The following is a 15508-nucleotide window of genomic DNA, read 5'->3' as shown; positions in this document are numbered from 1 at the left end:
ACTGCTCCACTTAGGTTTCCACGACACCATCAAAATATCATCGAGGCACACTACACGCATGAAGTGGTCTGACTGGCAAGCGCACAGACAGGGAGAAGGGTGCCCAATAAAACACCTAGCGCTAGAAACGGGATGAGAGGACACACGACGGCCTTCATGTCCCGTTTCTTGCGCTAGCTATTTTCATGGATAATTAAGAGGACCAAACTCGCGCTTCACTGTCCTCAATATTCTCAATGTTAAATGTCCGCTTAGACTTTTTACAAAGCAAGCCATCTCAAGCACCTGGAGAGGATGTTTCAAGGCTACTCCCCGTTCAAGAAATATGCGCCCGACCCACCACAGGCACAAAGGCAAGCAAGGGCAAAGGGAATCTAGAAACAGAACAGCATGCAGGAAGGCTTATTCTACGTCGATGCCTCGGGTCCCGAAGGCTTACTAGCCACTGTGGTGGTTGTCCACAAAGAGTCGACGGTCGATGGACTTAAAGCAGTCAGCCGCGACACAACAACAGTAGAAGAGGAGGCTATAGCTTTCGTGGCGACACATCCCGCCTCCCAGTGCATACTCACAAGTTCAAAAATAACATATCAAAACTTCACTAATGGCGTCCCTCCTTGTGTCTTTGATGATCCATATCAGACAAGCCTACGCTGACGTCAACACAACAAAGTCAACAGTTGATGTGAATATCTGAGCACCAGGGTATAGAGAAAGAAAAGTTGGCGCCGAACTCAGCCTAAGCTTTCCCAACAGATGTATAGGTTTGATCAAAAGTTCTCAGGCCACATGGTCTGCTTTTATTCGATGTATCCTGGCACTCAAGATGCGGATTAAGCTATCAAAGTTGTAACAGGCTAGAACGATTCTTCTTTTACCCTCTACATACATTATGAACGTCGCGCGTGTCGTAGCTCCCTGGTAATACCGCTCACAAGGAGACCCTCCGGCATGGAAACTTTTGACCAGCCTGTACCTCGGAATCGAAGCCAGTCGATACACAAATAGCATACAACAAGATACGACAGCACCTCAAATTAGAGCGGCCGACTAGTTCCACTGACCTAGTGAGCCAGTTACACTTGCCACTCAGAGGCTTCACACACATACGCACACTTACACCGCTAAAACCTGGGGGATTCGGCTAAAGTGAAAATCCTGAGAACGCAAACCGTAAACGTTGTGCCACCGGCTTCCTAGCTTGAAGGAAATACGCATGGTCTAGCCATTTCCTCACCGTTGGACCGCTCGAAACAATTTTTACCAGGTAAAAAATTGGGATGCAGGTTCATATCAGTGCAAGAGCCGGCAGAATAATCGCTTGCAACTTCCAGGAATTTGATTTTACATTATCAGGCACTTTATCAAAGCTCACCATACCTTCGCGGGAGTACTTTCCGCGGGTGGGATTCTGGATTCGAATGATCGAAAATCGGCATTGGCAGCTATGCTTGTAAAAAATGAAATAAATACTGCATGATGGGCTACACAGTTATACTGCAGGTCTAATATATTCTTTTGTACATTTGCTTCGCTCCACTGATCTTCCCATTTCCTTGAGTTTTAACGCTGCAGAAATGTTGAAATGTACACTGGAGTCATGCGCAATTTCAGGAAAGTGGGCTGCGCCATTAAAGGCTTTTACTCTGAGTTCACGTTCTAAATTAGTGTTTGTAAGCTTCGGCGCGATAAAAACAACGGCACAAAGCAATTTGCACCAAAAAATTGTAATCTCAAGTGCACATGAAACTAGCGCCAAAGACCCCATACGATCTGCCTTGTGCAATTTCTGCCGCATCTTATGTAAGCGTTGCAGCCTCAGCAGTAAGCTTCTAGGGGCGCTTTTAAAGGCGGTAAGCACGAACAAGCAACCAAGCCGGTGTGCGCACATATCAATCTTTAACGTGCTGCTATGACCACTCCATTGGCTTTTAAATCGGGATGTAAAAAAATGAAATTTGTGTTCATCGCTCGACACATTAGGAACAGCGATACGGAAACGGGGTTGAAACGGGGCAGCGTTGTACTACCAGAGAAGTCATTGCCTATAGGATTCCTACATGCCTGTCATACTAGGTGCTTGTTTTACTTACTTTTAATACTTTTTTCCAGCCAATTGCCTTTTGATAATACGAATGCCGATCCCCATTCTCCAGGAAAATTCCATCCGAAAACACTGAATCAACACACAGGAGACAAGACAATTAAAGCGAAAGTAGGTTATGCCTACCGCTAGACAGCACGAACAATTGACAACGACAGATCCGCTTGCGTGGACATCCAAGAAAATAACATTATAACTACAAACACGGCGAATAATCTATGTCACAAAATAAAGACGACACCTCGACACTGTTGTTGACATAAGTGCAGAAAGTAGAATTGCTTATACGGATGCGTCTGCCAGAGACAAGGACGGTAGTACGACCACTACACAAAAAGGTACTCACAAATCTGGGTTACGTCTCTGACCACCTGGATCCCCTTGTGATGCAGCTGTACATCAACTGTGATGCTATGGAGGCTGTAAATAAATTTATGTGGATAAGAAAATCCCGCATTTACACCAACTACTTAGCGACTTTTAGGCAAGGTAACTCACGAGACTTAGAAAGACAGTGAGCATCGCTGAAGAGAGTAATGCCCTAAATAATAAAATACCCAAACGAAATACTGAAACTGTGCACAAGAATATGCGCAGAATGTTGACCAGATGAGAGCAGACGTTCTAATACACCAAGACCCATCCATAAATGCCTTCCAAAACAGCCTCTCTTTTGATCTCTGCTCGGATCTTTGCAACCTGACGACCACTTAAAGAGATATACACGTGCCCTGATTCCCTCTTGCACTTAATTCCTCCGTTATAATTTTAAAAAGATTGGAGGAGGTGAAGAACAAGGGCTTTCGCAGCCCTTACCCAGACGGTGACTTGCCTATGCGTATTTAAAAAGGAAACAGTGCTTAGCACACGTCACAAATGTTCCACAGTACAGCTTCGCCACTCAATGTAGAAGGTTCTCGGAACAAAGGTTTCAAGAACAAGACGTCAAGATGAAGTTGAACTAACGACTACTGTGGAGCAAGACTTGTTGCTGACGGAGTAAACTAAGAGCCTGAACTTGCTCACGTTTCTGGATCAAAATAACCTCCAAGGCCTTCCAAAGTATATTGACAGCCCCATCTTTTTCGTCACGCGCCAAGTCCTCAAAATAAAAAAAAATGCAACTACCGTATCACTAATCGGCCTGTGTCAAAAGGGGGCTTCTGACGGTATCTTGCCACCCTATTGTTTAACTAAAAGCCATTTCCTAGAATTTCAACACGAAACGGGTTTAACACATATCTGCCGAAAAAGCACGCACAAAATCATGGTGCAAAGGAGCTGTTTACTAAATTTAGCTTGGTTGGTGAAGGTCACAACGTGTACAGTCGCGGTCAAAACTCTCTGAACTCCCTCGAAGTTTCAAAGCATGCCGCGCTGCAAGCAGGCGCCACTTCACGATGGAGCGCGGTATGCTTTGAAACTTGGAAGGGGGCTCAGAGTCTTTTGACCGCAAATTTACATTCGGTGTATTGTACAATGAAAAGAGCTTAGGGGCTTGTAGCGCAGAGGAGCGCAGAGGAGCGCACTTTACTGTATAACCATCGAAGGAATCTGCAGGTATCGTTGTCGGTACAAGAGGTGATGCAAAAAGGATGCTACAATCATACGTTGAAAATCATGGATTGCTTTCTACACTTTTGCTCTCTCCCATGTAGACAAGGGGTCCAGCGCTTACGCAACGCATAATTCAATGATCCGGCTCCCCTATGCCGAGCTCTCTGGCCAGACAAGAGGACCGCTGTGCTTCACGGCTTGGTACCATCTATCGGGCACACAAAGCGGCCACGCCTCCTTCAAAGTGAATCATTCATCTGGCTTGTACCCGGAAGACTTCTACGTGACCAGGAAGGAGTTGGCCGGCCGCTGGCAGCGAGTGCGCTACTCGGAGAAACGTTCAGGCGCTGTCGAGGTTTGTACCCGTACTGAATCTCTCCTCGAATTATATGTGGCCAAAGCGAATGTTTGAGAAGGATGTTTTCGCTATAGGCTGGAAGTGTGCTGCTGTTGGAGAGGTTAAAACACTTGTAAACTTGGACGCCCTGTGCACTGGTGTAGTTAACGAACACGCGCAAACGAAAATCCACTCATCCTTCAATACACATCTCATTGGTTACATACGCAAGACAGTCCTGCTGAAAGAATAAAAACGTTATTTCACTAGTAATAAAAGTTTCTATTGAAACACATGGGCATTCTTAGCCTTAGCAACCAAGCTGCAGCTCTGTAGGCCCAAGCAAGTTCCATACCATGCTTTGAGGATGAATCCCTGAAAAATTCAGAAAAACCATGAGAGCTGTCATCTCCGTCCTTACATTCCATTTCAAGTAGAATAGGATTCGGAGTTCTTGTTTGAAAAATGGATGCTATATTTCATGAAACCAAATACCATTAATTATTGCCGAAAACCTTTACTATTCACGGAGAAAGCACGTGATTTCTGCACCCTGCACCGCCAGGTGCAGGGTGCAGGCTGCACCCTGCAATCGCAACGCGCACCAGTCGTCGCAATTCAGGGCTGCTCTGCAATTCTGCACGCTCCTAGCGAGCTCCATAAAACAAGCGCTGTATAAAGTTATCTCTCAAGAAATAACGCCATGCAAGGTTTCATTTGCTGGTCAACAAACTTCGAATTTCTATCTTTATGCGGAGCTGCCCCACTTAAGAACGTTATTAATATTCCAATTTAGTCAGTAAGAAAAGAATCAAGGTAAAAATGGAGGAGATTGTTCTTCCTGAGGAAAATATCGCGACCAGTCATTAGTTTACCTACCACCTGCCACGGTGGCAGTTGCTCACAATTCAATGAGCAGTCTGTGATGATGCCACGAAGTCACTAGACTTAGGGGCCCCACCTAGGTTACTTTTCGCTCTGAAGGCCGACGCCGGATTTTCATCACAACGGGAGCCGAAAGGCTGCCGCGGTAAAATGTGTCCCTTTTCGCTACACACGACCGCCAACGGTGGTGTTTACCCTGATTCCAACTGCCTGAACAATATCTTTCCGGGTCCTTTGCCAAATTTTCCTCAGAGGCCATGTATGAATAATAAGACCGCCTGGAACGCCCCTAAACGTAGAAAAACAGATGCCAGGACGCGCCATTAAGGAGTGGGAGACCGTAGCAGCCACGTGGTAATCCCAACGTCTTTCCTCGAAGGACACGTCACCATGTCGCAGAAAAGCGACAGCATTGGACACCTGAGCCAGTCTTCTTATAATGTTCTCCTTGTCAGTTCTAGGCACAGGGTTATCCGAGGGAAATCAATGTTTTTCATCATGAAAGAAGGCACATTTAGCATCTCGCATTCCTTACACGTTACCCTTGAGAAGATGCCCACATCCCTGGCTTTCATCCATAATGGTTTTGGCGTAAGCCCGCCATGAAGAAGAAATATGGCTTTAGATGTAAAAAGATGAATTTTTCGGAATTGTAATAATAGTGGTGTAAGAAAAAAATTAATCATTTTATCTAGCGACCTGGTTAGTAAATATGAATAGTTAACTCTTAGCATTATAGAGAGAGACGAGGTTCTAATAGGAACTTTGTAGCAGACCATTAGTAATATCTATTTCAGTTTTTCAGAATTCCGAAAATCGGGAAATATTGGCGCTCTGGTTGAACCGATTTCAAAAATTTTAACTGTGATTAAAAAATCATAGGCAGACTAGCAGCGCGCGCAAGGCGACGCTCTCTCGTGCAGCTTACTTCATGACGAAGGTGCCGCATGAACTTGCCTTGCCACCTCGGCTTACGGAGCGACCAGCGGACAAATAAAGTCACGTGGTGCGTGCACCATGCAGTCACGCACCGAAATCGAGCCCCGTCGGTGCGCGATTTAGGAATCGCGCAAGAAATTGTCAAAATTTGTTGAGCAGCTGCATCGGCGTTAATCTAGTGTTCTCAATTCTCAATATTTAAATGGCCATTTTTAATCCAGAGTAACAAATCTCTGGTTGCAACCGGGTGCCTATGTTTGAGAGTTGAAGTTGAAAAGACTCCAAAGATTCGGTTGGTTTTCTATTTTGAGATGGTGCGTTTCATACTAGCATAGACGGATCTCCCCGTGGAACTCCGGTACGACCAGTAAATAGTTTTTAAGTTTCTGCTCTATATAGTTTCGCTTTTAAAACCCGAACAATGGTTGACGTCTAAAGTGAGCCTAGGTCACATTAGGCTGGAAAGACTAGTATAATCACTGCTACGTCGTTTTCGTTCACTCAAGCCATTTTCCACAACGTGGAAAATCGGAGTTAGAATTTTAGCAAAAATTGACTTGATTACCACCAGTGAAGCCTTACGGCTGGAGATGCCGATGACGGTCGCACGAGCATTGCGAAATATTCATGATTACAAAAATTATGGATACCTGTCCCTTTTATACTGCGGCTATAGAGTTCAGCACCTGAGCCCATGATCGCCAGTTTAAATCCCGCTTTTGGCTACTGCATTTCTATGCAACCGAAATGCAAACACGGCTATATTATGTTCTCGGGTGGATCGAATTATTCTCAAGTCCTTCACAACCGGCTCTCATATTCCACGTCAGCATTCTGGACAATATATCCTACAAACATGATTCTTTAATGACAAGCACCGACTGAAGGCGTTGCAATGAAAGCAAAAAAAAAAATTACAGATAATTTTTTCAACATTAATTAAGCGCGAAATCATGGCGATTTTTTTGCACAGATTGGTTTTACTGAATTTATGTGCATGAATGATTTACCTCAGGCGCACACATGACGACTGATTCAATTTTCTTTTTTTTAGCGAATGTCCAACATTCTTCGAAAAAAAATTTAAACTTTGAAAACGTGACATACTTCTGTAGAGATATTGAAGGTAATGATTCATCGATATGTAGCGAAATCTCTCTTTTATAAGATCCCATCGCCCTCATAGGGCAGTTAAGATTACCTTAGAAAACCAATGGAGACGGCTTTTGACGATAGCAAAAACATTAAAAGAAAAACAATGCAAGCCTTCCGATGTGAGATCTGCCAATATATTGATTGTTACACTGAAATCTTACAATATATGAAAACAATGCGTTCATAAACTCTTTCTCTTTAAAATATCGGATTAGCGCTGCGTCGACGATGAGAACGTAGTGCCGCGCAGCGGAGAGCTCGCGCTTGGCAATGTTATGTAGAAGACGCCGATGAGGAGCACTCTCGCTAGGCACATGCACGCAACAGATGCACACATTTTTCCCTCTCATTTATTTACTTGTTTATAATTCTGAGTACCTATCAGTGGCTGCCTGTGTCTTGGCCAATCCCTCGCAGTGGGTATGCGCCATTATTTAGACGACAACAACAACAACATGCAAGAGTTGATTTTGCTAGGCTCTGGTTAGGTTTAGTTTGGTTTATAGGGTTTAACGTCCCAAAGCGACTAAATGAGAGACGCCGTAGTGGAGGACTCCGGAAATTTCGACCACTTGGGGTTCTTTAACGTGCACTGACATCGCACAGTACACGGGCCTCTAGAATTTCTCCTCCAAAGAAATAACAGCCACCGCGGCCGGGATCGAACCCGCGTCTTTTGGGTCAGCAGCCGAGCACCATAACCACTGAGCCACCGCGGCGGCGATTTTGCTAGGCTCTGAACGTATGGATTAGAGCTTTCGCTCCACTAGGCCGCTGCATTATTTTTGGAACAGCTGCATTCCTTTGGACTCTTCCTTCAATGCGCTAAGGCGTGGCAGTGTTGGTTAAGTAAAATTTTTCTGCTCCTACTAATTTTTTCCATTCTCACGGATGTTTGCAGATCATAATTCGTTACTATACGAATGACACCCCGCAAAAAGCAGTCTTTGCCTTGGATGATCTGACAGTGGAAAACGGGGAATGTCTACCTGGTAAGACTGCCGGCATTGAGATTTCTACCTGACATGTTCAAACTTACTAAATCACACCTAGTGCGAATAAATTAGGTGACCCGTTATTTCTTGATTTAATAGCATAATACTGGCTATGATCCAATGACAGACTTTCGAGATATGAAAACTTTATCCTGAACTTCAAACTCCTACTTAGAAGAACCTCTGCCTTCTACGAACCCGTGTAGGCGGCCCAGGTACTAATGGGACTTTTAGCACAAGGTTTGTTTAAAAGTAAGGCAAAGGAAAGCGTAAGTTTGGACTTAAAGTTACTTCTTTAAAACTATGGCGCTCAATAAAGTGACGGGTAAAACTACGTGCTCACCGTTCTGAATAAAGAACATTGTTGGTATAGGCCGGGTTTGATTGGCACAGGAAGTAACGAACTAATTTTGAGTAACAGAGGCATTTTTCGTTTAACCTAATTTGGCTTATGAGGTTGGTGATTCAAAGTTGTTAGCAAATTTAATGTATCATGTTGCTTTGAACTCACACACGCCTACATATACAAAATCTCTTCTGCCATGCTGCTAGCTTAAGATACATGATACACGACCGGGACAAAGCATCCTTTCATTGACTGCTGAGCACCTCATACACGGTGTTTAACCAAAGACTTCTCACAATATTTAAAAATAGGTTTTTTCTGATAGAAGAGCGCTTTTTCCGGCATAGAATTTTCAGTGGTGTACTACATCGGAATACAACTAAGATGTGCTAACTAGCAGGTTGGTTAACTAATTTTGAATCGTTTTACTATTACTGTTTAACTATTACTGTTAAGATTCTTAATTATGGAGAGGCGTGTAACTCACCGTGAGTAATATCAATATTAGTTTTTTGAATTTCGAAAACGCAGTTACCCTCTTCGCTGTGGCGCAACAAATTCTGGCTACATCACACCAAAAAAAAAATTGCGCTTTCGAGAAGCTTGCAGGCAAAGAAACCTCTGAAGTGCGCGGAACTCGTCGAAAGAGTCAAAATATGATCGGCCTCAGCGCCAAGGGCAACCGCAGTTTCGAACCTATCAAAAGTGTTATAAATACTACTTACGGTGGGCTACACGGCTGTCAGCAATACTTAGCCATCCTGATAGTTAGCACGTCTTAGCTCTATTTTGATGTACTACACGGCTAACAATGTTATGACGAAAGAAGCACTCTTCTGACTCAAAAAGCCTATTCTTTGAAATTATTTGCAGCGTTAGGTGAAAAGCCATCTATAAAATGTGTCTGTGCGAGTTTTTGTGTGTAGGGGTTAATTCTCTCATTGTTTTAAAACTGGCCATGAAGAATTATACTTGAGCATCTTCTTAAGCTCCATTATGTGACCACAGTTAAAGTGCTCAGATTTAGTACATCAGTAGACCTGTAGCAAGGTAACATCACCACAAGCTTGCTGCAGGAAATTTAATCCTGTCATCATACTCTAACATAGGCTAGAACGCTATTCCGCTATATGCAATTATTGGTATCAGGCTTTCCCCTTGACGCATTCATATAAACACGTTATAACGGACACACTGACAACCTAGCATAATTTTCGCTAGTGTACATTTACTCACCCTGCATAATGGCCATGTAAGATGTGAATGGCTATGAAAATTTAAGCCGATTTGGCTGCCCGGCGTCTTTACACTAAGAACAGGACGGTTCTTCTGAAGTTACTCTCTTTGTTAGGTATGGACGCCTTGTTACATTAGCAGAAACGTTATATAATGCCCGTGAGCATTTTTGGAACGTGTGCCAACGCTGGCAAGCACATTTTCGGCACATGAGTGAACGCCACTTCACTGTTCTCGGATAATAGCTGCGGTATGCCCGCAGCTACCGTTCTCTTTTTCATGCCAGTAGTTATAATCGTAGGTGCTTTCAATTGTCAATATGCAGACGACCACTCGTGCTTAGAGTGCTCGAACGACGAGCTCTCTTGGGGCTCCTGTGATATTCTTTGACGCTTGCCGAGCTTGTTATCGCTTTAAAAAAATAAGCCATGATTTGTGCGACGGTTGATGATGGTTGCGAATAATCAACCCCAGCGCCACTAGCATAACTACAATTTTTGTAAGTAAATAAATTTATTGAATGGCGATGGAATACAATGTTATCTTCGAGACATATGAAGCCGCTTTAATTAAAAGTTGAAGAGCGTCAAAAGAAACCTCCGTAGCTTTCATACACACAAGGAAATACAGTAAAAACAGTGGTTTCATATCGATTATCCACGGGGCACGAGCGCACGTATAGGCTCTGGCTTAGTGCCACCAATGGGGCGAAGGCGCCATTCTCGTCACCTTACCTGACAAGAACGGTACCTCTGCGGTTTCGCAGACTTGGTCCAGCGCACATAAGAGCGCTAATAATAATTCCGAATAGTGCTCTCTTGATGCTGCCAAGCTGAAAATGTTCCACCATCTCTGTTGGTAGAAAAGTTATTTAGTTCTCCAATATGTTACTAACTTCTCAGTTAGGAAATAAAAAAATTAGTCTCGGTGCGTACAAGATGTGGCGTGCCGTTAAAATCTTTACAGTTACGCTCATATAGTTGGCATCGAGCGTGCAGTTCACATAGCCTACAGAAATGAAAACATCCGCGCGCGTACATTCTTCGAGTCAAAATGAAATTCTCGAAAAAATCAATAACAATATTTAACTATCGCCTCCACTAGGAACCAGTCTCATTTCCATGCGGATAACACAGCTGTGAGAGCATTAACGTGGTAGCCACATTCCAATTTATTAAAATCTGTTTTGCAGCTACCATTGGACTCCGGCTAATGTTCTGCCGCGCTGGGTAAAATATTGCAAGCTAAAATGCGTTCTTATTTGCATCAGAGCCTAAGAATGGTACCTGCGACTTCGACTGGGGCGACTCCTGCGGCTATAACTTCGGAAGCGGCGCACAGACATGGCTGCTTGAAGGTCGCAACAGAAAAAAGTTTGCTTCACCTGACTACTCTACCAACACAAAACAAGGTATGTTGCTTTTGCGTCATATGTCTAGAGTATTTCACCTGAAAGTGTTAGTACATTTGAAAAATATGCTTTCGTAGCTAGAATGTTGCTTTTTTGTGCGTACGTTACGGAAACAATTTGCACCTTCAAAACATGCGAAGTTCCAGCACTTAAGAAGATTTTAACCGATGTTTCAACCTCTTCGAGTTGCTTCAATGCCGTGTTTAAAATTCCCCTCCCGTTCTTAAGTACATTCAGTTACTGTGTTTTGCAGTGAGAATAAGCCACATTCGCCAAGAGTAAACATTTCGAATATTTATTAACTGAAACCTCTTCTAGAATCAGGGTAGTATTGTCAAGACTCGTAATAGAGTGTGCTAGTTCACCTCTTACTTCTTTCTTACACCAAGATAGGTTTATTCCTGTTTAGACGGTAATAGTACTTGCCACCCAAGCATTTATGTTTATAAGGAACTTACGAGACTGGGACAATATGGTCGATGCCGCACACTGATGTAACCTATGCATTTTTTTGGTAATTGCAAACAGCACATTTTTTCCTTCCTCATCTCACCTCGCATCTACTGGAGGGTCGATGCACTATGAGATGCATTTTAATGTACTGTTACAGGAATAACTGGCTTTTGCACTAAAGCATACAACTTTGTTTTACACACATAACGCCTTATGCTCGGCTTTATGTCGCTAGCGACAAAGCATTTTGGCTGTATTGTTCGTATCTCCCCTCGATTCGCACATCTAGGCAATAAGCAATACGAGTGCTCCCAGTAATGTGCTGTATACGGCTGAGAGCATTCTGCAGTGAATGTTCACAGATTCTCATACCCAGGACGCGCTTTACTGCGACATCTAGCGAAGTGGTGTTTGAGCATGTACGCAGTTGTCCGTGTAGGCCAACTCTAGTTTATTGAGGTTTATCGTCACAAAGCGACTCAGGCTATCAGGGACGCCGTAGTGAAGAGCTCCGGAAATTTCGACCACCTGGGGTTCTTTAACGTGCACTGACATCGCACGGTACAAAGGCCTCTAGACTTTCGCCTCCATCGGAATTCAGCCGCCGCGGCCGCGATCGAACCCCTTTCTTCTGGGTCAGCAGCCGAGTGCCGTAACACTTGAGCCACCGCGGTGGGGCGTAGGCCAACTCTATTCGCCTTTTTGAATGACTGAAGAGATCTTACGTTCTACAAAAAAACTTAAGCTTCAGTGCAATTTCAGTTCGGGATGTTAAATATAGGAACCTGATAAATAGCTTTGTCAATCTAATTTGTTTTAGCTCCTTTTGTAATTTACAAATACTGATGCTTATTTTGTGCGGATGTGTGTAGATACATTGTCTGCGGTTTTTATAAATGCTGTAGTATAGATCCGACAGCTCAATTTGTTAATTCAACCTTAGTGATTCCGCCTATTTGTAGGCAGGTATATGGATTTACAAGTATGCACCTACGAGTATTTTTACTCAAAAATTTTCAGCAGGCTGTTTTTTGTTTCACTTGCTCTACCTGATTGATTCAAGATATCTTTATTTTATTCATTGTTTAATATCGTTTTAAACCCTCACTCCTTAGTCTGATATATTACCTTTAGCATCATATTACTACCGCTTTTGGGGTTGATGGTTTCGTCTCGCTGCTCTGTAATAGCTTTCGTTATGAACGATTGCCATCAGGTATGCAGCGACGGAAATAAAAACAAATGCACGGGCATGCACCGAAGACGGAAATTAATATTAAACTCCGGTTGCGAGGATCCCAAGCTAGATTTTTTTTTGGGGGGGGGGGGGAGGGGGGTGAGCGGGGAGGAAAAGGAAGGGGGATCAGAGTCCATCAGATGACCTCTGTTGTGCAAACCTCTTCCGTACAGTGCGGTTTTACATACCTTATGTGACGTGCTAAATTTCCTCGCAGGTGGCCTTGCGTACCTTACGGCGACAAGCAGTCCCTCCCTGTCGGCTGTCTTGTCATCGCCAGTTCTGTCCGGCAGAAAAGGCGTTCAATGCCTGCGATTCCAGTACGCTGTTCCGAGCACTGCACAGGCATTCCAGGGTGTAAATTCCATGTCTGTGGCTGTGAAAGGTAAGTGTCTCGAAGTTTACTATTTAGGTGATGTGATTTGAAAACCCTCCGTGTACAGAAGTATTCCGAAAACCGTGTCAGCCCTTTATTTACCCTATGCTCACAACAGAATAATGAATCATTCGCCATAGGACCATCGAAAAGGCTGGCTTATACTGCAGTTTTCAATTTTTTTTTAAGGTCTTTTTGATGTTTGACGCGAGAACACTGGTTAGCATTGTTCTCCTTCTCTGCCATAGGCTGCATGCGGGGCACCTAAGAGGCTGCAGTTGATTGGTGCTTAGTGAGCACGTACCTTAATGCGCGGAACGATACCATTAAAGCGATAAGGCAATGCGACCGAAAAAGCTGGCGGTTCACCTGTTGCTCGCGTTACAAGCCCCATCAACGACAGTGTGGGTGAAACACAAGACAGAACCCAAAGTAAGGAAGGATGTTTGTGCGTTCAGTGCCCTCTTTGTGGTGCGTAGACAAGTACGTAAATGAGGATGCCTTCGAAGGCACTTTTTTCTTGCCAAAAGTTGAATTGTCGCACTTCATGCAGTCGGGCTACCGTATTTGATATTTCAAAAACAAACAGCGCGACTTTTGACACGGCCGAAAGCTAAAGCACACGAGGATACGAGGGGACAATAAAATTTTATTGCTTGGAACAAGCAACTATATACGACGCTCCAAACAACAACAAAAAACTAAATAAATAGTGAAACTCACGCTCGTTCATACGCATGAACACCTGAAAAAATGCGTGATAACACCATCATCACTTCCCTGCGGCCAGAAACCCTGATTATTTACTGACAGTGCTTAGTAGGGGCTGCTAACACTTGCGTCTTCGGACCATGCGATGTGAGTGGCTTCAATAATTTCACGCGTTATATTGGTACAGTGCCTGCTTAATATCTGTTTGTGTGTGGGGGAAGGTTTAGTTTCGCAATCTCTGCAATGTATGCCGAGATGGTCATTCACAGACTGGTACACATTATTATTGGGTTCTTTCAGGAGTTCATTAATACATCTTCCCTTCTGATCCACGTATTGCATGCTGCAGGTAGTGGGATGGCACAGACAACACCTTCATGACATGCGACGAAATGATTCTCTTGCTTTGAGGTTCACTCTTGTGGAATGAGTTTGCTGTTAACTCTTTCTCACATCTTTGCAGTCTTTTCGGGAGCCGTAAAACAACCTCTGACGTTGGTTCGACTGCCTGCCTTTTTTAGTCTTTGTGAAAAATTATACATGTAGGGAACAACAGTTTTCTTATCGTTTTTTCTTGGTGGATACTCCCAGTTCCTCCTTGTTTCTGCTTAACCTACTTAGGATTGCTTCTGATACACAGACGAGCGGCAGCTTGGGAAATTCTCCCTTCACAAGACGCGCGGATGGAAGCTTTCTTGCATAGAGTGGATACAGGATTCACTTCACACAAACAAAGATATTAAGCAGGCACAGTAAAAAGGTAACTCGGGAAGTTATTCAAGCCGCTCACAGCGCAAGGTCCAAGGACGCATGCCTTATCAACCCTACCTTAGCACTGCCAGCAAAAGATATATGGTTTTTGGCCGCAGACAAGCGATGATGGTGTTCTCATTTACTTTCTTCGGGAGTTCAGGTGTGTGAACGAGCGTGAACTTTCATCGTTGTTTCTTGTTGTTCTTCGTTCAAAGCAATAAAAAGTTTGTTGCTACTCAGCGCCTGTCCTTGTGTGTCTTTCGTTTCGTGCCTGTCAAAAGCCGCACTGTTCGTTTTTGAAGTGGCGTACCAGCTCAAATAGGCATCACTTCCAACGTATCTCACATTGGCATCACTTGCGAGCAGTACTCTGCTTTTTTTTCCTTTTTTCTCTTATTTGTAATATATTTCGCCTGCTGCGTTTGCCTGTCTATGCTCCGTGATTAGCCGAATAATACTTGTCAACGATACGATAATGATGAATTGATTTTAATGCAATGGCAGCTTCGGCTGAAGCGCGCTATGGCACAAGGTGTTTTCCGTTTACTCAAGAAGTTAAAGGTTTATTTTTCAATGATTTCGCCCCAGTGAAGCCGAGAACGAAGTCAGGGAAAAGCTTCTGCCCATTGTATAATCGGTGGGTGCCTGACGACTCTAAGGATCGAGCACCGCATCTCCCGCACGCGAGCCGGATGCTCAAACTACTAGACCACCGCTGTGTTTATTAATAATATGTCTTTTTAAAGAGCTATTACTATAATGACTGCGAAAATAATTTTCATACTTGCTTTAAATTGTTTATGTTCACAATGCCAAGGAAAAGGGCAGTTTTAGAACCTTACTCCACGGGATCATCGCAAAACGTAGGCACGAATGTCCGTAGAAATTAAAGCAGAGTCTAAGGGTCTCAATCGATAAGTAAAAAACATCTTTCACAATTAACCAGTACAAAATAAAGGAACCCCGAATGGAATAGGGCGTTCATACTCTGTGTTTCGCGAGCAGCCGAAATA

The 15508-nt window shown here is 43.7% G+C and overlaps 1 protein-coding gene across 1 annotated transcript in view; it reads left to right on the top strand.

Moving 5' to 3' along the window:
* LOC149370515 (MAM and LDL-receptor class A domain-containing protein 1-like) overlaps positions 1–15508 on the top strand; it is a 196959-nt gene that overhangs the window by 23601 nt on the left and 157850 nt on the right. Inside the window, exons 7-10 of the mRNA XM_089577902.1 lie at positions 3763–4016; positions 7879–7969; positions 10825–10965; positions 12873–13040. Of these exons, the coding sequence (XP_089434028.1) occupies positions 3763–4016; positions 7879–7969; positions 10825–10965; positions 12873–13040 (654 nt within the window). The remainder of the gene's footprint in view (positions 1–3762; positions 4017–7878; positions 7970–10824; positions 10966–12872; positions 13041–15508) is intronic.

The sequence above is a fragment of the Amblyomma mixtum genome, chromosome 1 (assembly GCF_055824585.1).
Source record: "Amblyomma mixtum isolate Tamu chromosome 1, ASM5582458v1, whole genome shotgun sequence".
Taxonomy (NCBI): Eukaryota; Metazoa; Arthropoda; class Arachnida; order Ixodida; family Ixodidae; genus Amblyomma; species Amblyomma mixtum.
The sequence above is the reverse complement of the archived record's forward strand: the minus strand, read 5'-3'. Positions and strand labels throughout refer to the sequence as shown.